The sequence below is a fragment of the Astyanax mexicanus genome, chromosome 15, assembly GCF_023375975.1.
Source record: "Astyanax mexicanus isolate ESR-SI-001 chromosome 15, AstMex3_surface, whole genome shotgun sequence".
Classification (NCBI taxonomy): domain Eukaryota; kingdom Metazoa; phylum Chordata; class Actinopteri; order Characiformes; family Acestrorhamphidae; genus Astyanax; species Astyanax mexicanus.
In genome coordinates this window covers 27,934,064-27,958,002 of record NC_064422.1, presented here as the reverse complement: position 1 = coordinate 27,958,002, position 23,939 = coordinate 27,934,064, and the positions used below count along the sequence as shown (strand labels likewise).

General features: G+C 38.2%; 1 protein-coding gene across 1 annotated transcript in view; it reads left to right on the top strand.

Moving 5' to 3' along the window:
• Positions 1-375: 375 nt before the first annotated feature.
• The window catches only part of si:ch211-176g6.2 (ras-associating and dilute domain-containing protein), a 38,803-nt gene continuing 15,239 nt past the window's right edge, over positions 376-23,939 (top strand). Inside the window, exons 1-8 of the mRNA XM_007257236.4 lie at positions 376-852; positions 2,243-2,560; positions 6,356-6,588; positions 8,203-8,540; positions 14,063-14,746; positions 14,838-14,875; positions 16,337-16,515; positions 17,242-17,354. Coding sequence (XP_007257298.3) covers positions 698-852; positions 2,243-2,560; positions 6,356-6,588; positions 8,203-8,540; positions 14,063-14,746; positions 14,838-14,875; positions 16,337-16,515; positions 17,242-17,354 — 2,058 coding nt within the window. The 5' untranslated portion in view covers positions 376-697. The remainder of the gene's footprint in view (positions 853-2,242; positions 2,561-6,355; positions 6,589-8,202; positions 8,541-14,062; positions 14,747-14,837; positions 14,876-16,336; positions 16,516-17,241; positions 17,355-23,939) is intronic.

The window sequence follows — 23,939 nt, the reverse complement described above, 5'->3', positions numbered from 1 at the left end:
AAATACTTGCTCTAAATGACAATATTTTTATTTGGAATTTGGGAGAAATGTTGTGTGTAGTTTATAGAATAAAACAACAATGTTCATTTTACTCAAACATAAACCTATAAATAGCATAATCAGAGAAACCGATTCAGAAACTGTAGCGGTCTTTTTAATAGCTGTATTTTAGTAGCTCTTGTACTTGTGTTTGTAACTGACAGCTGTTCATCATTCAGAGAGTGCAGTGTGTATTTTATGGTTTTAATGTCTTTATTTGGATTTTAAAAAAATGAATAAACAGTTCTCAGATCTGACTGTAGAGTCACTCTGACTGAAGAGAGTTTGGCAGATAGACCCTCCCTTAAGTTTTAGCACCCCCCCCCCCATCCCCCCACCCCCCTATACACACTCAAACTGTCAGGCGAAGCTCAGCCCAGCTTGAGTTGTGTGTAACTTTTAAAACTAGCAGAAGAACCTCAGTCTCGAGTTTTCTCCGGTCACTCTGAGGAACAGAAGCAGCTCTGTGAGAACATGAGCAGCGGCGGAGCTTCTTCAGCCCGCGGAGGATCTTCTTCTTCAGGATGAGTCCCGCAGCCCGCTTCTCTGTCTGTGGACTGTCTCAGACCAGCTCTCTGTCTCTGTTCTGCAGGATGCTGGACTGTACAGGACTCTGCTCAGTCTGATAGAGCTGCTGGTAGAGTCTGACTGGCAGTTCATGGTATTTAGTGAAGTTATGATCTCAGCTGAGGGGGTATTAATGCCGTCCAGGACTCACCCCCCATCATCACCCTCCTCAGCCTCCTCTCTGCCACCCGCAGCCCGCAGCTCCTTCTCCAGAGCCCGCAGGAAGCAGAGCAATGGATCCCTGCAGTAAGTCTATATCTCTATTGTGCTGATGTGATTTATTATATTAATATATTAATAAGGTAATGATTGGGGTGATGATAATTATTATAATTTTAATTTAGTGAAACACTTTTTCAGAATAGAACAAGGAATTCTGAAGTCCAGTGCAATGCCATGTCTTGTCTTTCCTTCTTTTCCTTCCTTCATCTTTTCACCTATATTTTCTGTACTTTTCCAATTTGTCACATTTTTATTCTTCTGGCTTATTTTCTTTTCTCTACTCTTTCCCTTTTTTACATTCTTCTCTTCTACCAAGTTCACTTGTCTTCCCTTACACTGAATTCTCTTCTGTTCTATTTTACTCTTTACATTCTTCTCCTCTACTGACTTCTATATTCTCTACTCTTCTCTTTTACTCTTTTCTTCACTTCACTCTTTTATCTGCTTTTCTTTCTTTCTTTTTGCTTTCCACTCTCTTCTTTTCACTTACCCTCTTACTATTCAGTTATGCTTTTCACTTCTCTGCTTCCTTCTTCTCTCTTTTTTCTCATCTCTCTTCTATTGTCATTTATTCTTCTCTTTTCCTTTTTTCTTTTTTCTCCTTTCTTCTTATTTTCTATAGCATTTCTCTCTTTTGTTTTACTTTCTTCTCCTTAATTATGTTCTCTTCTCATCTTTACCTGTACTTTCTTCTTTCTTCTTTCTTCTTTTATTATCTCTTTTTATCACTTCTCCTCCTCATCTGTTCACTTCTTCATTCTTTGTCTTTCATCTCATTTCTTCTTCACTTTTCTAATATTCTCATGTCCTCCCTTACTCTCTATCTCTCTCTTTCTCTCCCTCTTTCAGTCTCAGGTGTCAGGCTTTTTCAGTTCTTCAGTTCTGACAGAGAGTCTCAAACAGAAAGCCCTTTTCTGTCCCGTTATTCATTTCATAAAATTTTAACGTGTTTAACTGCTGTCAGTATATAAATAATACACCATGTATTGTATATGTCCCACTTCTATAAGATCTAAACTGTATGTGTGATTTTCCCTGACCTGTTCTTAAATAGAGATTGGGTAGAGTAGAATATTTTAGTTTCATAGTGTAAGTGTAATCCAGCAGAGCATGGCTCAGATATGGTGCTGATCCAATCTTAAGGTCAGAGAGACCCTCGTGGTTCTGAATTAAGCAGATTACAGGATCAGTGGTAATCTACAGACTGTTCTTTGTGCAGAGTTTCTGCATTTTCAGAATTTGCTTCAGCTACCAGCAGTACCAGGGCTGCTGCTGTTCAGCTTATCTGAAGGACATTGCTGGAGTTGGGGGTCAGCAGGAGGAAAGATGTGGATCTGAGCTGCCACTTACTGATGTGGTTCTCTACGTTTGTACTACCAGTGCTGTATCGTCACGCCTATCCACTTTTGCCCAGGTCCAGCTCATCCAGTGGCACGGCCAGGTCGACTGAGAGCGTGGGATTCAGACAGCCGGCCAAGAGCAAGATCCGCCGCCATCAGCACCGCCTGTCCTCTGTGTTCAGCCGCAGCGTGCTCAGGACCCGTGGAGAGATGGCCTTAGCAGGAGATGAGCTGGAGGTGACTGAAGACCCTTCTGAACTGTCCAACCACATCACTGCCCCCGGCATCCTAAAGATTTTTGGCACAGAGATCTGCGAAGGTGCAAACTATAAGAGTGTCCTGGCCACGACCAATTCCAGTGCCAAAGAGCTGGTGAAAGAGGCTCTAGAAAGGTGAGGGCACCCTTTCACTAAACTGGAGTGTATTGGTGTGTTCTACTGAATTTAGTGTACCTCAAAATTACTTCTCTAAATACCCCAAATTTTATTTAGTCAGTGTTGGTGTCAGAAGTTCGCTCCAGTAGTTCGCATTGGAGATCAGTCTATTGTAGCTTACGTGTTATTAAATCCTTAACCACCACCGTTGCTTCTGACAGTTCTGTGCTGATCAATGAGAATGGACAAAAATACATTATGTTGGTAATTAGTCATTAGTAGTTTGTTAAAAGTTTCCATAATAATTACTGTCGTTAGTCACATAACTTTATTGCAAAACCAATAGGTAAAGTGTGTCATGGCCAGGGAACATGTCATAAAAATCATCTCATTGTTTATACATAATTTTAAGTAGAAGAGTTTAGTGTTTAGTGTTTTAGTGCTTGTTCATGCTCAAGATTAAGGGATTGTTTCAGAGCAGTCTGTCCATCAGAACAGAAGTTGTTCACATACAGCTTTGGAAAAAATTAAGAGACGACTTTAGTTTCTAAATCAGTTTCTCTGATTTTGCTATTTATAGGTACATGTTTGAGTAAAATGAGCATTGTTGTTTTATTCTATAAACTACGGACAACATTTCTCCCAAATTCCAAATAAAAATATTGTCATTTAGAGCATTTATTTGTAGAAAACAAAAAATGTCTGAAATAACAAAAAAGATGTAGAGCTTTCAGACCTCAAATATGCAAAGAAAGAGAGTTTGAAAGTTTGAGAGTTCAGAAATCAATATTTCGGGGTATAACCCTGGTTTTAATCACAGTTTTGTGGTTATGACATGTCTGGTTGTAATGACATGTTTTTCTCCACCAGTCAGCAGCAGCTCAAAAATATGTGGTGGTAATTTAAGTGTGTGTTATTGTGGAATTACTAAGCACTTTCATCTGCTTTGATGGGAAAACCTAGTAAACTGATGGGAATTGGCAATGATTCAATTTATCTCAATTTGGGGTGAAAATATTAAAATACATAACATATAGAGAGTAAAGGCCTTTAAATTAAAATATCAATTTCTATCTCTCTCAGAACCTTAATGTTTTTTTTATTAGTTTGTGTAGGTAATAACCTACAGGCTCTTGGAAGAAGGAAGCTCTACCACACTATATAAAACATCCTAAAGTCCTACCTGCCATTACATCATATACCTTGAACCCTAAACCCCTTCCTGCTCTCCCATTTCTCATAAAGCAGAACACGACTAGAACATTGATATTAACCAGTAAAACTGCAGGCCTGTGACTCATTTTATCTTAATGAAAATGTATTTTACTTATTTGGAGTCATTACTCAGAAGCTACTGTGAATTATTTAGTATTTATGATTTTTTTATGTATTTATAACAGTGAGGCGTTGAGTTTAAGGGTTAAATCGTACCAGACACAAATTCTTCCCAAACATTCATAAATATTTAATCTGTAGCTCAGTAAAAAAACAATGATCTGTGCTTATGGTATTGTACCTTATAAGAAGTGAGGTATGACTGGGTTATTGTGTCTCTATAATGTGTCTCTATGATGCTTATAGTGCTGTAATATTCATAGATGTTGAAAGTAGCTAAACATGGTTTAAAGATTTATACTGTAAAGGTAAGCATGAAACAGGCAGTGAGTGTGTGTGAGTAGACGTCTGCTACGGTGCTGAGGGTCTCATTTGCTTTGGAGATGTGGGAAACTGTAGCTGCAGTGAATTCCTTGGTGAATGCAAACCGCTTAAATGCTGAGTCTGATCTTTCAGGAGCTGGATTTCTTTCAGTGTTCAGATATTCCGTGACCAGACATATTAGTGCGTGTGTGTGGCTGAGAATGTGTTTGTGTGGGGGTCTAGGTTTTTTAACTTTCTTTCTTTTTTTTTTTTTTACTACATAACCTCACTGTCCAATAAAAAAAAACATGTATCCCAAAACTTCACAAGAAAGACATAAAACTTTTAGTGAAAAGAGTTTATTTCATGTCATTTTGGAGAATTTCTGTTGGTACAGTTTTTTATTGGACAGCGACATTATGAAAAAAGTAAATCTAACAGCTAATAAAGCATCTGAACCTGAAAAGTATAATTCAGTTATTAATTACAAGAAATATGTGTAGTTGGTAGTGGGGAATGAGGTTTGGATCCAGTTTTAAGTGCAATAGACTGCATATATTAGCTATTCAACTTGTTTTTACTTGTATTTTGTATTTGACTTTGGTTGGAAAGATGGCAATTTAAAAAGCTGTTGTTTTGCCTCAGAATACTGGTTTTACTTTTATAGTGGGCTAATAAAAAACCTATAAGCTCTGTTTTTATCATCTCACAAGAGCTGTGTAGCATAGAATAGCATAGCATAGTGTGGGTTTGTTTTTAGCATTATAACAGGAACACAGTCTTTGTTATTGCCTTTTTTGTAATTACTTCAAGGTATTTTCAAGTAATGTTGATGTTGTTTGGGTCTTCTCTAGGCACAGTGTGCAGATACTGTGTTAACAAGCTAAAGAGATTTTTGTGATAGAGCGGAAATTTTTACCTAGCTTGTATACCTGTTCACTTTCCTGGTTTTCACTTTCTTGCTCGACAAGTTTGAGATACATCTGTGTACACTGGCACAGGAATAGCTGCTGTCACAATGACTATTTCAAATAGCAATACTTATACAAATAACCAGCGGAGTCTGGTGGCGATCTGATGGTGTTATATAGGTGTTGCAGTCTTAGGTGTTGAAAGCTAGTGTGCTAATAAACTGTGTGTATGTATTTGGGGTGTAGGATTCAGCACATTTTACAGCTCTGTTCTGTTTGTGCCGGATTTCCTTATTAGTAAATAGACGACAGTGTTCGATGTTCATGTCACTGATGTCACTTTAAAATAGTGTAATTATACAGTACCAGTCAAAAGCTTGGACACATCTCTTCTCATTCAGTGTTTTTCAATGTTTTTGTATTTATTTTATACATTGTAGATTAATATTAAGCACATAAACAATTAAGGGACACATATGGGATTACATAGTAAACAAGTAGGATGAGCTGGAGCTTCATAGCAAGTGGAAATTCAGCAACTATTGTTCAGCAATTCCAGGTGACTCTGCCTCATGAAGACACTGTGAAAATACTAAGAAAACTTACTGAATGAGAAGAGATGTCCAAACATTTGACTGGTATTATATATTTTAACTTTGGTCGGTATAAACAGTATAAATGCCATTGTCTCATTGTATCATGATATTTGAAAACACAAATTTTGTGATGCACAGTATTTATTGCAATATTTTGACAAAATGTATCAGCAGTAGCAGATTCTTAAAAACTGCTATTCAAATACTTCTTCATGCAGGTTTTTATGCATGATTTTTATTCAATTTTTGGTGCACATCAACCAATTGAACAGGATATGTTACACTCTCTGTAAAAACTGTTAATCAGAATTTGGACAGGGTTCCTTAAGCACTATGACTTACACATATTGTCGATACGATATAAAAATGTACCACGATACAATAAAATATCATCTAAGGGAACTCTAAGTGAACGTATGTAAATTGATCATAAAATTTTACCTCAAGGGATGTTTTGGCAATGGCCATATCTGTATAAGCTGTAAGGTGTTATAAAGTGTTATCAATTTTGCGAGCATTTATCTTTCAGGTCTTTATCTGCAGGGTCACGAGTGTATTTGTGTGCCAAGAAAAATAAATGTATAGTTTTCCATTTTATTTTATTTAGTCATTCTATTCTGTATTATTATTGCAGAAAGGCTAAAAGTGTTTAAACTGTATTTACACAGATACTCTCTCAGCAAGTCTGAAGCCGATGCCTACGTGTTGTGCGACGTCATCGGCTGCATCAGCGAGCAGGAGTGGAGGACGGAGTGTGTGCGGGTCGTGGGGGACAACGAGCGGCCACTTCTCCTACAGTCACTGTGGAAGCCCAGAGAAGGCTACGCCCGGCGCTTTGAGATCCAGCGCAGGGCCATCGTGGAAGAGAAGTGCTCCAGAGACAAAGACACAGTGACAGCAGGTACGACACGGCTCTGTTTAACTACTATAAATGCCCTTTAAAAAAGATTACCACAGTCAGATGTGTGTATGTATATGTATCCTGTATATACACACACCTCTGTTTACAGGCAACCCATTCCTCTGCCCACTTTTAATCTGTGTTTACTTATTTATTTTCCTTAGCTGTCCCAGTTGAGCTAGTTTCCTGCACACAGTCCATTTCACATTCCTAATGACCTTGGCTCATGCACAAGATGCCACTTTTCATGCTGGGACCATCTCTACATCAACATACACTGGCCTTAGAAAACATGGCCACAATCAGTTAGCCTTTTTTTTTTACATTTTAATAGTAGTTTCTATTCTACAGACATTTCTCTGCAACATCAAGAAGATCCAATCCCTTCTATCTTGGAATCCCTCACAGCCTTTTTTTTCATCTCTTCAGTTATCTCGACATTTGAGTACTATAAGTCACTTCTGGCGGGTCTTCTTATGTGTGCCGAGTCCTTGCAGCTCATCCAGAAAAGAATACAGCATCACAACTTGTCTTCAATCTTCCAAAGTTCAGCCATGACACCCTGCTGCTTAATTTTTTATATATTAGATATAAACTCTGATGCAGTCCAACAAAATAAAAACATACCCCCACATTGCCACGCTGTAAAAAATCCTTCCATAACAGAAGGAAAATATACTGGAAAATGTCTGTTATATCTGTTTTAGATTATTCTGTATAAAATAACAGATATCTTTTTACACATTTACTAAAAAAATACTGTCTAAATACAGAAGATCACAATTTATCTGCACTGTTTAATTAATAAATTAATCCTAAGTAGACAGAAAAAATGTTAGACAAACCAGAATATGTTTTGTAGTTTAGATTATTTAAATAAGTAGCACCTTTTGCATAGATGACAGCTTTACACATCTTGACTGGATTTTCTCAGTCAGCTTTATAAGGGAGAGCCACCTGGAATTCAGGCTTTCAGTTAACAGCTGTGCTGAACTAGTCAAGAGTTAATTACTTAATTTCTTGCCTTCTTAAAGTAATTGAGAGCATCGGTTGTAAAGTTGTAAAGAGGTAGAGTTGGTATACAGTGAATATTCCTATTTGAGTAATATTCTAATCCATATAATGACATGAACTACTTAACTAGGGAAAGAAAAAATACTTTAAGAAATGAAGGTAAGTCAATCCGAAACATTTCAAGAACTTTGAAAGTATTCTCAAGTGCAGTCGCAAAAAAACATCAAAATGTAATGATGAAACTGCCTCAGGAACTACAAGTTAACAACACCCCAGATAATAGCTTACCTAAATATTTTGGTTTGTTTAATACTTTTAGTTTTACTACAAGATTCCTCATGCTTTCCTTGAAAGTCTGGATGACTTTAGTATTAGTTTACAATGTAAGCATTCGAATTGGCACATCCCTACATGTAATAGGGGGTTCATACTGTCTGCAGTGAAATAAGTTAAAGTATATGTAAGAATGTCATGTATTTGGCAGTTTGGTGAGACATAAGCAAACAGTTTCTTGGCAATTAGTTTCTATCATACTTAGAATACATAGAAATGTAGAAACATCTATAATATATTGAGCTGTTTTTTCGGTGTGATCCGTAGGGATCAATGCTCAGGCGCGTAAGCTGCAGAAGACACGCTCGCGGGGGAAGTCCATGGCGCTGATCGGAGGCGTGGTGGAAAGTGGTCTGTGGAGGAGCCGAAGTGAAGCGGACCTAAGATCTGACTGCCAAAGCCAGCAGGGGTCCTCCCCCGAGCCCCAGAATGGCCTTAAGAACCAATCACAGGGGGAGAAATCAGGCACCCACAAAGCGCCGGACTGTCCAGCCAGAGAAAAAGAGGAGACAGAGAGCAGCGATGACAACTCCACACAGTATTCCATTCACCCACCCCTGCACTTCCCCTACTTCCTGCTACTGCAGGGCTTCAGTTACACACAGGTAGTACAGACCCCCCCCTGAACACACACACACACACACACACACTGTGCTTTTCTCTTCCATTCCATATCCATACTGCTACTGTTTTTTGTGTGGAATTCCTAACACATTTTTTTTTTGCGGTGAGGGTCTGTGTTGCATATGTTAGTGCCTCCTTCAATCACTATATCACTATATTATTATATCAGTATATCAGTGTGCACTATAAAATGCTTTGTTGGATTACTTTGAATAAAGCGTGAACATTATTAATACACAAATATTAAATACAATGTTTTGCCATAAGTATTGAAAAGTGAAACAGATCAGGGTTCATAACAGGGTTTGTACGGTCATAAAAAAACCTGGAAAAGTCATGGAATTTGAAAATAGCAATTTTCAGGCCTGGATAAGTTTTGGAAAAGTAAAAAAATGCAGAGGGTTTGGAAAAGTCATGGAAATTAGGTTTACAAATCTTTCTGTTTCAGTTTATTGATGTAGAAAATCTATTTTGAGCTAATAAATAAAGGAGAAATCTGGTGTAAAATTTACTTTTGGTGTAGTAAAACATGATAAAGAGCACTAGCCCCCCTCCTTTCTCCCGCAGCTTTCTGAGATCCAGTAATTTTTTATAGTTTCTTCATACATGCTATAGAATGGATGATATGGGGCATATTTTTCCCCTGCAGATTAATCGATTTTTACATCTTTATCCAGGCTCAAAGTAGCTCAACACCTCATTGATAGAATCTGAAGAGCCCTGACATTTAAAACGAGGCGTTTTAAAAGTGCACAAGAAGCTTATTAAAAACCACTGTTTACAACCTGTAGCATAACCTAATCTCTGGACTTCACCATCTTTTACCTTAAAATGGCGGTGCCTAGAGATTAGGTTACATTTTATGCTGATTTCATAATACAGCAATTATGAACAATTCATGTACACATCACATATATAAAAGAGATTGATATTTTACATTAAATATAAAAATTGGAATATAAAAATTTATAAGTATAAATAACAAAGTTTTTTAACAAAGTTGACATAACAAATCATTCACATCTTTTAGGGTTCTTTTTGCTAAGTTTGCTAAAAGTCATATCAATATATTGATATATAAGTCTATAATGTAATTATTGTGACAGCATAAAATGGTATCAGCTATTGTAGTGCAAAATCTTCAACCCTATACATTTTACGCTGTAACATTTTGAGTTAAAAAGATTTTACAGGGTTGAATTATCTCTTTTTGTCTTCACATCGACTCAGTGGCTTGTTAAAATTTGAGTTCAGTGTGATTTTGTTTAATTGTGTTGTAACTTTTGAATATTTAAACCTCTATATTAGATACATTACATTTTTTATCCGCCACTAAATGCAACTGAAAAGTGACCCATGGTGCTAATTTTTAAACGACTATTGCTCTGGTATTTAATCACATGCTAATCAAAGGGTAGCCTGCTTGTCTCACCTCACAGGGGGTTTGACCCTGTAGCTTTGGGTCGCTACAGTCGACGTGACGTCAGTGTGCCATGGAACAAAGCTTTATTCCACCTCAATCCCATTGGAAAAGAACGCAGGGCCATGCTGAGTGCCAGACAGAGAGGAAAATCCCTGAAAAAACAGCCATGTGTGCAGAAATCAGCTGGATATATAAACACAGCACAGGAAGTAGTGTGTTGAATGTGAGGTGTCCAGAGGGTGGACACACTTCCTGACAGATTAGCTTTGCCCGCTGTGTGATCAGACTTACAGTAGTACACACACAGAAACTGTAAAAATAAGGCCAGAGATAGCAATCATGTAAAACAGCTATTTCTAAATAATACAGTGTAAAAAAACTTTACGCTGCACATATTAGGTACAATTTGAAAAAAAAAGAAGAAAACTGCAGAAATATAACATATTAAGGATTTACTTCCATAGTGAAAGCTGATATAGAATGGAAAACTGTATGGCATAATTAAATAATTAGTTTGGTACATGGAAGTATTGTACAGTCTATTAACCTCAAACAATGTCTCCTTTAAAAAAAAAGAAAATTCAGAAATAATCAAATACAAGGCTGCAAAACAGGCCAATTAAAAACCCTGTAACTGCTAAGCAACAGTCTTGTTTCATACACCCATATTGGGCTAGACTTTTTCAGATCACTACCAAACTGGAGCTACACAGTGCATAAAAGAATATAAATGAAGAGAAATCGTAACTTTTGAGTTTCAGTAAAGATTGTTCTTGAAGTGTGGGCTCAAAGTGGTCCAGCAGACTAGGGCACTGCCACTATGATCAGGAGATTGCCGGTTCGAATCCTGTTCATGTAGCTTGCCATCAGCTACCGGAGTCTTGAGAGAGAACACTTGTCCTTGGTCTCTCTGGGTGGGTAGATGGCGCTCTTTCCCATCATCAATCCTAGGTTGATGTCGCTCAGGGTAGCTGTGATGCTACATTTTCAAAAGAGGCGGTGGCTGACTTCACATGTATCGGAGGAGGCATGTGCTTGTCTTCACCCTGCCTGGTGTTGAGGCCTGAGTTACTGAGTTAGAACTACTTTACTTCTGTACTTATGTAGTAAAAAGCTGTATGTGTACTTTACTGAAGTATAATTTTTTTCTCCTACTACTTTTTTTACTTCACTACAAATTTGAATACTTTAATACTTCTACTTCTACTTTAATACTTCTACTTCCTAAATTTCCTTCGGGATAAATAAAGTATCTATCTATCTATCTATCTATCTATCTATCCATCTTAAGTATGATGCTTAAAGAACACTTCAACTTCTACTCAAGTCAATACTTTATACATGTCTGGTTGAGACATTACTTGTGATAGGGGGACATAACAGTCAACAAAAGATTTATGGTTTGTCACCCCATGTACTAAACTCTTATTTTTTAACTAGATATACCGAGAGACACAGTTTTCCATTCTACACCAGCTTCAAGTAGTTCTGAGCAAAATATAGAGCCGTAACAGATTCCAACATACATACCCACCACGGACTTATTAGCAAGACTTAGTCTTCTTTCCATCTGAAGCATTGATGTGCCTCAGCTCTGCTTACTCTAACTGCATCACACAGCTTTGAACTGCAAGCTTGTGAGAACGGCCTTCAAACATTATGAAGGGCTGTCTCATTCCCCGGTGGTCTTCATACACGTTCATACTTGCTTATTAGCATAGAAGTTCATCCGAGGACAGCAGAAAGCTGCTGTCAGGCCTCTGGCGTTCAGTCTGCTGCACTGGCTAAATGTCAGATAACAAATATACTATAGGTCCAATTGTTTTGTGGAAGCCCTTTCTACTGAATAGGACTCTCTGAAGTTTTGGCAACATACCCAAAGCCAGGGGTATAAAGCCCCTCAGCCTTGAGCTGTGGAGAAGTGGAACTGTGTTCTTTGGAATACATTCAGATCCAACAGTAAATAAGCAGGTGTCCCAATACTTTTGTTCATACAGTGGTATGAGAGGCTGTTTATTGTTTGCAACACTCATGTGGGAGAACAGTAAGAGGGTTTGTGACAGAATTAGCGCTACAGCACGTGACCATGTGTAATTAAAATGTTTATGCACTGAATCAGTCAGTGGCTGTTTAGTGGCTGGAGCAGTGTACAGGGATTTTACTGATCTGAGGCAGGAATTTTTTTGTTTTTTTGTTTGTTTTCATTTCATTTCAGTGTAAAATCAAATTTTCCTTCTACCTTAACTGTACTTGACCAGCCATGACATGATTTATGTCCAAAGTTTGATTTATTTCATATAAAAAGTTCTAAAAGAAGTGCTCCAAAAATACATATTGCTAATGACTAATAAATAAATCAAAGGTGTTGGCACCCCTGATTTTTTATTTGCGCACATAGACAAGCAATGCACCTGTTACTTGTCAAGTGTGAGCATCATATGTTTAAAACAAAGTTATTTACTTAGAATTAAAAGAGAATTTTGTCAGGCCCGTTTTTTGAGTTTTGCCTCAAATTATATCAATTTTGTCTTCTTTCCCTCGTGTTTTTTTTTTGATACACACAAAATAAATAAACATGAGTATAGCAAAATGTGTAATCACAATATTTTATGGCAGAAATATATTTTCTTTTTTGGCAAAACAAATTAGGGGTGCCAACACTTTTGGCCATGACTGTACAAAGCGTCTAAGTGACAGCAGTGCAATGTGACAGTATGTCAGAGCTGTTAGTAAAGACTGTAAATAGTACCCTGGAGAGCAAACAAACACTAGAATAGTGCATTTCCTGAAGGAAACTCTGGATAGTTGTGCTTCTAAAGTGAATTCCACTTCCAAGCAGTTGCAGGGCTGTTGTTACAGGATTTATATGACATTCCTAGTGGCTTCTGTGGAGGTGTTAGTGTTGCTAGATGATTTCTATTGTGATGGTTTCAATGTGGTTGTTATGGGGTTGAACAAATACTTGTTATGGTGTTTCTAAGGGGTTGCAATGGTTATAGGTTAGTACATTAATATATGTTGGTCATCACAGGCATGTGTTAGCTGATGTAGCTGGTGTACTTTTCTCTGTGCTAGCACCAAGGTGGTGGAATGAACTTCCACTGGTTGTCAGAACAGCAGAGTCACTCGCAGTCTTCAAACGTCAACTGAAGACTCATCTTTTTAAAGAGTTTCTAAACTAACAATAAAGGGTTCTAAACATGATCAAGCTTTGTGTATCTCGTGATCCTAGTATACACACTAGCTTTGGATATTTGAAGTCTGCTAAATACCGTAAATGTAAATGTAAATGTATTGGAGCTGGGGCACTGCACTTTCCTCCAAGAGCACTGACTAGTGACTACCCATTAATGCCGCATCAGCAGCTGTTAAAAAAACAGTTGGTTGAAGTGTTGAAGGCCTTTTATTTGGCCTTCTGAATTGGGTAGAAATGGAATAAAGTTAGTCATAAATAATTAAAACTACTATGGTAATGACATTGTTTGAGGCAGATGTATAGTGTATTTAACAATAGACAATGAAAAACCAAAGAAGCAAACATATGGCACCAGTTATGCTCTTCTCTTTTTTGTGTTTTTGGACACTAACACACCTGACCCAGCACATTAGCTGCTTATTATTAGTTAATGAGTAGAATTAGAATTAGCAGCTGAGTGAAAATTTAGGGGTCAGTTTTCCAGAAAGAGACTAAGCCTATCCTATATCCTCTCTGTATCCGTATTCTCTGTTCAAAATGCTGTGTGGTCCAAGACTAGACTTAAACCCTGTCTGGGAAACTACCTCTAAATATAAAATAATCTGACTACCCATTAATGCCGCATCAGCAGCTGTTAAAAAAAACAGTTGTTTGAAGTGTTGAAGGCCCTTTATTTGGCCTTCTGAATTGGGTAGAAATGGAATAAAGTTAGACATAAATAATTAAAACTACTATGATAGTACTATGGCATGGACACTGTTTGAGGCAGATGTATAGTGTATTTAACAATAGACAATGAAAAAACAAACTACCTCTAAATATACAATAATCTGGATCTGGGAACCTGTGATTAATTTCTTGTTCTAATCTTATTCCATCTTCAGGATTTCATCATCTACACATTAACTGGGAGCAACACTATTTTTGGCCGTGGCCTTGAGCAGCCTGACCAGGAGAAAGTATGGCCAGATGTAGGCGTGAAGCTCTGGGCTCCTGACATTAATTACCAGCACTGCTGTGTGCGGCTCCTCGAGTCTGGTCCTGCCTCCGATCCTGACCAGGAGCTCAGAAGGGGAGTATGGGTTACCCCACTTCATGGGTCTGCAGTCAAGAGGAATGGAGCCATCGTCAGTGAAGAGACTGAGCTACGGTCAGGAGATATTATAAGCCTGGGTGACCATTACATCTTCATGTACAAAGATCCCGGTACTGAACGTCAGAAAAGTGACCCTCCCGCTGCGGCCTTGCCTTGGCTGGCTCTGGCAACCCAGTCGCCACCTCCATTGTGTAAATCGTGTGTGTTATCTGTGTCAGAGGGGCCGCTGAACACCCTGCCGTGCTTGAAGGATTCAAGCGGGAGAGGGCTCATCCTTTCCTATGAGGTGGAACATGAAGAACATATCCTGAAGGAGATTTTCACAAGGGTGGACAGCCATGACGGAGCACACAAACTAACCCCGTCGTTCCTGCTGTGCTTATGCCTGCAGCAGTCAACCACACATTTTCCCCTGGCTGACCTGAGACGACTCATGCTGCACATAGCCAACGAGGTTCAGGTGGCAGTGTGGGTAAGGATTATTACATTTTAAATGACCACACATCTGGATATTTTTCATTTTGTAAGTGTTTTTAAAGCTTATGGTTTATTATGCTTACCAGGAAAAGGCTAAGGAGCTGGCAGCAGTCCAACCTGAAGTGTAAGTTTATTTTTTTGTATATTATCGGTAGACCTTTTATGATAGCTATTTTTATGGACAATATATCAATCAATCAATCAACCTTTTTTTTCACTCTGGAAGAAACATGTATAATTCCAGAAATAATTTTGATTTATTAATTATTGTCATTGTAAGGCCATATTTGTATGCTAACAATGTAATCCTAGTATGATATACCTGCAATAATAATGCAATTGCATCTTTTTAAGAAGCAATATACTTTTAATTATTCATTATTTGGGAGATGCATGTTTTTTTGGCAATTTACGCTGCCTGTCAAAAAATCACAGGATATTTTAAAATGGTGTTAATTAAAAAATATATATTGCTAATAGTCATTCTCATGTAAACAAACACAATGGGCAATATTGAGGTCTGCAAAAATCATTGATGTCATTTGCATATATTTTATGCCTACACATATCGATAATGTATTTATTGTGACAGGCCTAGCCATCTAAGCATAATATAATGTCTACATAAAGATGCTATTAGCAGTTACAGTGTGTACTCTGTAGCAGAATTCTGAGTGCAGAATTACATTTAGTTGCTTTAAATCTGTAAAACTGAAGTGTTCAATATAAAACTGTTTAAATGTAAACTGTGAAACTGTTCAATTTAAATCTGACCAAGCATGTATGTAATTATATATCCAAAAAGATCTCTCAACCCATTGGAAATGCATCCAGATCTTATTTTCTTGGCACAGAAAAAAGGGTTTTAGACCACTTATGTCATGTTCACTTCATGTTCATTTCCAGAGTGAAATTACTCAAATCAGATTTGTTTAGGGCTGTGTGCTCAGATTTGAGTCACTTTCATACGTGGCTCTAGATTGGATACTTTTCCAATTTGTGGGCATGTGTCATGAACATGAGCACATAATATTTCATACATAGTTTTTACTAAAATCAGGTTTTATCAGGTCTGTGTGGATGTGTCAAATCTTTTCAAACCAGATTTGCGTCACTTTCACAGTTGTTTGATATAATATGATTCATGAGCATGAAGTGAACATGAACAGTCAGGTTATTCTTGCCTGTAAACATTCACTTAGTGCATAAAGTCAATTATTAATATGCAAATGCATGCCGTCAAATTTCATGCATGACAACTCATTAACATTATATATAAATACAGGTCATTCCTTATGTTTAGGAATTTTAACTGTCAAGATAGCAAAATCCAATCTGAGCCGGAAATGGGAACTGAGTCTTTACATTTTGCATAGTAAAAATCATATGAATAGTATATTTAGTCCTCTTTATTAGTATGATCAGGTGTAAGGGGAAGAGAGTATTTGAATTTTGGTTTGGATTAGTCACTACTTTAAAAGGCTTAATATCAGTATTGTAGATATGCTAAATGTTTAAGAAATGTTAAATGTTGTTTTTTTTTTCTTTTTCTTACCTGGACATCTGTCTTTACTTGTTTTAATAGTGGAGGTGATACAGACCTTGGGGAGCTTATCAGTGCTGAGAAGCTTCTTGGTGGTCTACAGCCACTTGTTCTATGGATGGCAAACTCCATCGAGCTCCTTCATTTTATCAATCAGGAAGTGCCTTGCATACTGCATGGGATCTCACTGGAGGAGGAGGAAGAGGAAGAAGACTGTATGGGTAAATATTTGAATGGCAGTAAAATTTGCTGTTGCTTTACTATACTTTGCTGACGGTTAGGGGTGGAAGAAAATATTGTTATTAATATCAAATTATATTCCAGTATTTTGTTTTGCAGGATTAGGGCTGGGAATCACAGAACATTTCCCACGATAACTATAATATCATGATATTGTGAAGCTGTACGGCATCAGAGAATAAAATACTCTTACATAAGCAAATACCAGGAATTGTGTATTTATTGGTGTCGGTTTCACTGAATTTTATAGAGTTTATTTGATTAGAGCCACCATGTGTTGTAATAAACAGTAACTTTAGTAAGTCAAATTGGGGGGCGTGTTTTAAAAGGTTTGGAGTGGCTTGATCAATATTTTATTCCACCCTATTGATTTTTAAAATGACTGTACCAGTATTTTTCTCTTTCTTCATTAGTTTACATGTAAAGATTGGTTTCAGGCAGTGTTTCATTTATATTGTTTAAACTCCAAACTCTAGATAGCAGTGCTGTGATACGAAAATATGGTTTTTAAACTTTAACATTTTTGTTCTAAAATTGTATTTTAACAATCTAAGTAAATCACCTTGCTTACAATATCACAATATATAGTGACATTTTGAATTGTGTCACTTGTATCGTGATCTATACTGTATTGCCAAGCTCATGCCAATACACATCTATACTGACAGTGTCTCTGCTCCTTTCATTCCTCCTGGGTGTTTCTAAAGCTGTGCTGGAGTTGCGATTGTCCACAGTGCGTCCAGCCAGCGAGGAGGCGATGACCGTCCTGGAGGAGGTCATTATGTTCACTTTCCAGCAGTGTGTCTATTACCTTACCAAGGTCAGTGGTGCTCCAATTTTCTGCCTGTTTTTGCCTAGAGGTTTAGCTCTGAAACACTAGTGCTTACTAAAAACAGCCTACTAAAAATAGCTGCTTATTTCTTCACATAGAGTCTGTTGTTTTTGCAGGGATCAGAATTAAGAAAGAAAAATAATCCAGAGCTTACCTTTCCCCAGCGAGCCATGTGAGCATGTTTTGAGTCGTCGAGGCTGTAATGAATGAGACATTATCAGGAAAACTAACGGCAACTATGTGAGCAGCCGCTACACAGCAGAGCAGTGTGTGTCTTGTAAATATAGAGTGTTTATGTAGTGAGAAGCACCTACCACTTACAGATCTATACTGTTGGCCTTGAGTGCTTTCAGGTGGGCAGTTTACAGGGAGGTTTGTCAGGGCAGTGAAGTTATGCATACCATGTAATTCCATTATACAATTCCATTAAACATGTTTCTACAGACAGTGTATGAAGATTTCTGTTTCCAGAATTTGCTAGTACTTAATTCAATCATTCTTCTCCCTACCAATGAAATGTTTTCTATGCCACTAGCTGCAATAGAAGCCAAAAGCTGTAATGATCTTTAGAGATATTCTTTATGCCTTTGCTCCTTGCAGTAAAAAATATTGTTCTATTTACAATTCATCAGTCTAAAGAACTTGTTTTCTGGCTAGTTTTGATATCCCTTGGAAAACATCTGAGGCTAAATTATGTGGTGTGATGAAACAGCTAACAGAAAGCATTTTGCAATTTTTTATAATATTTCCCTGCCTTTATGAACTTCAATAAGTTTAATAATCAGAGTGCCAGGCAGCTGCTTAGAGGAGCTATTTTTTGAGAAAGGTCTGTGGGGTCACATTTATATTTATAACTTTTTGGAATTTGCATTACCTCACTGTTTAACCTTTTAAAATCCTCAGAACCACTAATGTTTTCAGATTTTTTCCCCATTGGTTTTACTTAGAAACAATTACATGCAGTGACCTTATAGTAATCCTTAAGGTTAATACAGGTCACAGAGCATAAGGGTTTAATGTCTAAGACCCCAATGAAAGTTAAACTGCATACAAGTAGGGGCACCGAGTGGTCTAGCAGGCTAAGCACTGCCACCATGATCGCTAGATTGCTGGTTAGAATCCCGGTCATGCAGCTTGCCACCAGCTGCCAGAGCCCTGGGAGAGCACAATTAGTCTTGTTCTTTCTCTGGGTGTGTAGATAGTGCTCTTTTCCCTTGTTCTTGGTTGATGTAAATCAGTATAAGGTGTCTGTGAGCTGATTTATCGGAACAGAGTCGCTGCGCTTTCCTCCGAGTGTGCTGGCCACTCAGCAATGCTGCATCAGTAGCAATTTGAAAAGAGGCGGTGGCTGACTTTGCATGTGTTGAAGGAGGCAAGTGCTAGTCTTCATCCTCCTGGTGTTGTGGAAACATGATGGGGGGGTACACAGCTGAGTAGCGGCTGAATGGGTGGAACAATTGGCCGAGCTAAATTGGGAAAAAAAACCTGAAAAAAAAAACCTGCATTTAAGTGTGATTTTTATTTTAGGCTGTTCATACAATTGTTTTAATTGTTTTAATGACCCATACCCGACATTTGTCTGAACACTTTGCACTGTGCTACTGAGATGCATATTCAAGAGAGCATTGCTTTATGTGAAGCTTCAGTTAAATCTTTTCCAGAATCACAGGAGCTATCAAGATGTTCCACAAGCTAACAGCATGTGTTCAAGACACTGTAAAAATGTTATAATATTAGCCATGGACACTTTTTTGGTTTAAGAAATCGGTTACTATAAACGTTGCTTTTAAGCTTCCTTGTCCAGTTGCGAGAGAGACATGTTGCATTTAGACAACTACTTTTAAACCAATGTAATCCAATAAGTGAAATTAATTTCTTGAGCTGTTTTACTATTAACAGAAAGGCTCCACCGAGCGGTTTGCTGTCCTGGAAAAAGTCATATGTATCCATATCATTTGTGGGCTGAATCTCTAGACATTTAAATAGTCATTGTTACGCTCTACAGACTCCAGCTTAAAGTGGGAGTCCTGCCTGCTCTGCTCCTTTTGATTGAGGTTATTCCATTGAGTCATGGTCAGTTTTATCACAGTCTGGCTTCCCCTCAGCGCAGAGGTCAGACGAGTGTTTTCTGATGATAACTTTACTTTGCAAAGTGATTTGTATGGATTTTAAAATGAATTCCTCCGCTCTGGCTCTGTGGATAATTACTTGGTTTCACTGTAGGCGTATGGAGTCAGTGATTTTTTTTTTTATGTTGGATTCTACACAAAGCCATAAAGCGCCTTTATAAATCATGTTTGAATTCTAAAAATTTAATTTGAAAACTTCCTTTGTGTGCTATTATAATTTTTTATGTACGCTGACCTTAGCTTCATGTGAAATATTTTGCTTAATATTCGGTTCTCACAGCCTTTCAGTCTCTTGTTTGAGTCCGTTCTAGACGGTTGACTTGACGGTCATCCGACAGCCATGCTGTATAAAACAATGTGAGGAATCTGGTCTGACAGTGGCCTAACCCACAAGTTAAACTCGCAGAGAGAATGGCTCAGAAACCCACAGTCTGAGGGAAAGTGCCTTGGCTCAGGCCTGTCAGAGCCATTATAAAATATGGAAGCTGAATAAATCATAGCCTTAAAAATGTGTTCCTCAAACCACAAGAAACACTGGGCATACGAGTTGAGGGTCTCGGGTAAGGGGAGATGTTTTATAGTGACTTTTCCTTGTTGGCAGATGTAGACCCAGATTTTCCCTTCAACCCCACCCTCCTCTGTCTCCCGAACCTTCAGACATAATTTTGCAGAGCCTGGATTTGGGGCTGATCCATGTTCCGTTTGCGAGGTTCCTTGAGGCGTCAGTTCTCTGGGAAATTTCAGTTCGCCTTTGGTCAGGGAGACCGTTTGTCATGGGAAGAAACAATTTCCATGGGCGCGGGTTGATTTGAGGGATTTAAAGGCCCAGAATGTGAACATGCCTTGCCTGGGGAAGATGGTGTTTGAGCATTTGACAGGTTTGCTATTGGAATGTAGCTGTCGTCAGGCTTAGCAGAAAAGGATGTGGCGAATGCGGTTGCCTGAGAGAATACGCTCCATTAAATCATGAAGAAGGCAGTAGTATTTTAAGCAGTAGCCCACATGCACGGTGTAAACAGAGCCTGATTCTGTGTCCAGTTAACCCTTGCATCATGGTTCTGAATTTTATCTCAGCTTTAAATGATGGATGATGGTAGGTAAGCATCTTTAGTAGTATACTGAACTTTGGAGGCTTTGGAGACTTTAGATACTGAATTAGTTGTGTTATGTTTGGAGATATGTTTCTTACAGGATCAGATGTTTTCTTGATTAGGCCAAAATCTTGCCATGTGCACTGAACAGCTATGTTCTGATTAATGCAGAAATTCCATTAGTAAAGCCAGATTGCTAGAATGTATTTCTTTATAAATGTATTTTTAACATTGGATTATGGTGACTAAGCATGTGTATTCATTTCTTTAAATTATATGTTTATTAGGAATAGTGGAAAAATGTTAGGGTGTAAAGTCTCTTCTGACACTGATTCAGACTACCAGCACAGGGATCTAAAAAGATCGCCAAAGGTTAGTTACTGGTACAGACCTTGTTACCACAGCAACTCTTGCGTTAATGAGTTTTTTTCCTTTTATAATTTATTAAAAAAAAATAATCCCTATTTTCTCCCCAATTTACACGGCCAATTACCCAACCCATTAATTAGGACTCCTCCCATCAGTAGTGATCCACCAACAAAAGGAGGGTAAAGACTAGCACATGCCTCCTTCGATACATGTGAAGCCACCTTCCCTTTTCCAACTGCTGCTGATGCAGCATTGCAGAGTAGCATCACAGCGCGCTCGGAGGAAAGCGCAGCGACTCTGTTCTGATACATCAGCTCACAGACGCCTTGTGCTGAGTGACGTCACCCTTTGGAATGATGTGGGGAGAGAGCTCCCCACCCAGAGAGAGCAAGACCAATTGTTCTCTCTCAGGGCTCCGGCAGCCGATGGCAAGCTACATGAACAGGATTCGAACCTGCGATCTCCTGATCATAATGGCAGCACTCAGCCCACTCGAAGCCCAGAGTTTATGAGTTTTTAAGTTGATTTTTATTAGCTTATCTAACTTCAAAGGTTTAACATACAATTAAAATAGATGCTAATTGCTAAACTCTTGCACAGATATGGTTTAGCCTTTAAATAATGGGCATTATAAATAATGTTTTGTAGAAGGGAAACTTTTCACCTGTATTACTGTATTTCCTGCATTCACTTGTATTGGTGCAATTAGTTTTCCCATATTTAGTTTTCCCACATCCTTTTCCTTTATTTCCACAATAAATGAAAAATAACATAAAACTGTACATAGTGCCGCTCATGCATGGTCAATATTTTTAATAGGAAAGTTTAACCAAATGCAAACATTGTTGCTAGGAAAGCCAACACACAGCCAGCCAACAGCGGCTACAATAACACAATCAGAGCTGTCTCTCATGTTTTCAGGCCTGTTATGCCATTCTATCCAGCAGAAAAGGAAGCAGCTGCTAGTGAGCTTAGAAAAATAAAAGCATGGTGTGTTTGTGGGATCGTGATTCCCTGAGGCAAACACACACTGCTTTAGCGCTTCTGAGATCATCATAAACAAACTGTTTTTTTTTTTTTAATAACACACAGAGTTTGTCACAGAGTACGTTTCAAATGTAAAGCCCAGCCCTGGCTAAATCCAGCCACTCAGAAAATAAGACAGGCATGTAGAACAGCAGAGAGGAAATGGAAAAAATACAGACTACAAGTAAATCTTGATATGTTCCATAGTTGTTTATGTGACTATCAGCAAGCTGTTAAATCTGCTAGGGAAGTATACTTCTCAAACATAATTGCCAAAAACTGTAACAGACCTAAAGTTCTGTTCAGCACAATTAACAAGTTACTTAAACCCGAATCTGGTGTAGGGCACCCATCTCCTGGCCTTTGTGAAGATTTTTTAAACTTTTTTATTGGAAAGCTTGAGACATTTAGGTCTCTTATTCCCTCTGTTGGTTTTGACTGTTCACTTTCTCCGTCATGCATAGGTGTTTTTAGAGAGTTTGAATTGGTTTCCATGTCAGAGCACTAAGCCAACAACCACTCCACTAGATGTTATGCCCCCACAGCTGATTAAGGCCACGATTGATATCCTAGGGCCATTTGTCTTAGATATCATAAACAGTTCTCTAGCCACTGGTATGGTTCCTGCAGTTTTTAAACATGCTGTAGTTTCTCCTTTGCTAAAAAAGCAGAATCTTGATGCTACAATTGTTAGTAACTATCGCCCAATCTCCAAATTGCCATTTTTAGCTAAATTACTTGAAAAGGTTGTGTACTCTCAGCTTCTACCATTCTTAAACCATAATAGTGTTTTTGAGACTTTTCAGTCTGGTTTTAAGGCTATGCACAGCCCTGAATCTGCGCTTCTTAAGGTGACAAATGACCTCTTACTAACTGTCGATTCAGGAAATGGCGCCATCCTTATGTTATTGGATCTAAGCTCTGCGTTTGACACGGTTGATCATAATATTCTTACTGGCCGCTTAAAAGAGTGGGTGGGGCTACAGGGTGTGGCCCTGAAGTGGTTTAAATCCTACCTTGAAGATAGGACTTTTTCAGTAAATTTGGCCAACTGCTATTCCTCTTCTGCTGATGTGAGGTGTGGTTTTCCACAAGGGTCCATTCTAGGGCCCATCCTCTTTTCGCTATACATGCTACCATTAGGTCAAATTATTAGGAAGCATAATGTTAATTTTCATTTTTATGCTGATGACATACAGCTGTATCTTCCTATTAGACCCAATGACAATGGTTCCTTTATGTCACTCAAGAATTGTCTTGAGGACATCAAGACGTGGATGGCTGTCAATTTCCTGCATCTGAATGAAAGTAAAACAGAGCTTATTATTTTTGGTACCTCTCATCTCTGTAACAATGTTTCTAATAACCTTGGTCACATGTCGTCATATGTTAAGTCTTCAGTGAGAAATCTGGGTGTTGTTTTTGACACAGACCTCAGATTTGATAAACCAATCAACTCTGTGATAAAAAGTAGTTTCTTCCGGCTCAGAAACATTGCAAAACTAAAGCCTTTTCTCAGTTTTTCTGACCTTGAGAAAGTTATCCATGCATTCATCTCTTCACAAATAGACTACTGTAATTCTTTGTACATTGGGATTAACCAGTCCCTTCTGCATCGCTTACAGTTAGTTCAGAATGCTGCATGCAGATTATTGACAAGAACCAAGAAAAGAGAACATATAACACCAGTTCTCGCCTCACTTCATTGGCTACCTGTCGAATACAGAATTCAGTTTAAAGTGCTTTTAGTAGTTTTTAAAGCATTAAATGGTCTGGCACCCTCTTATATTGCAGATTTGCTTACCTCCTCAGTCTCACAGCGCTCTCTGAGATCATCAGCACAGAATGTGTTGGTCATTCCTAGGGTTCGTTTGAAACTCAAAGGTGATTGTGCATTTTCAGTGTATGCCCCAAGACTTTGGAACAGTCTGCCACTAACTATTCGCCAAGCTACTTCT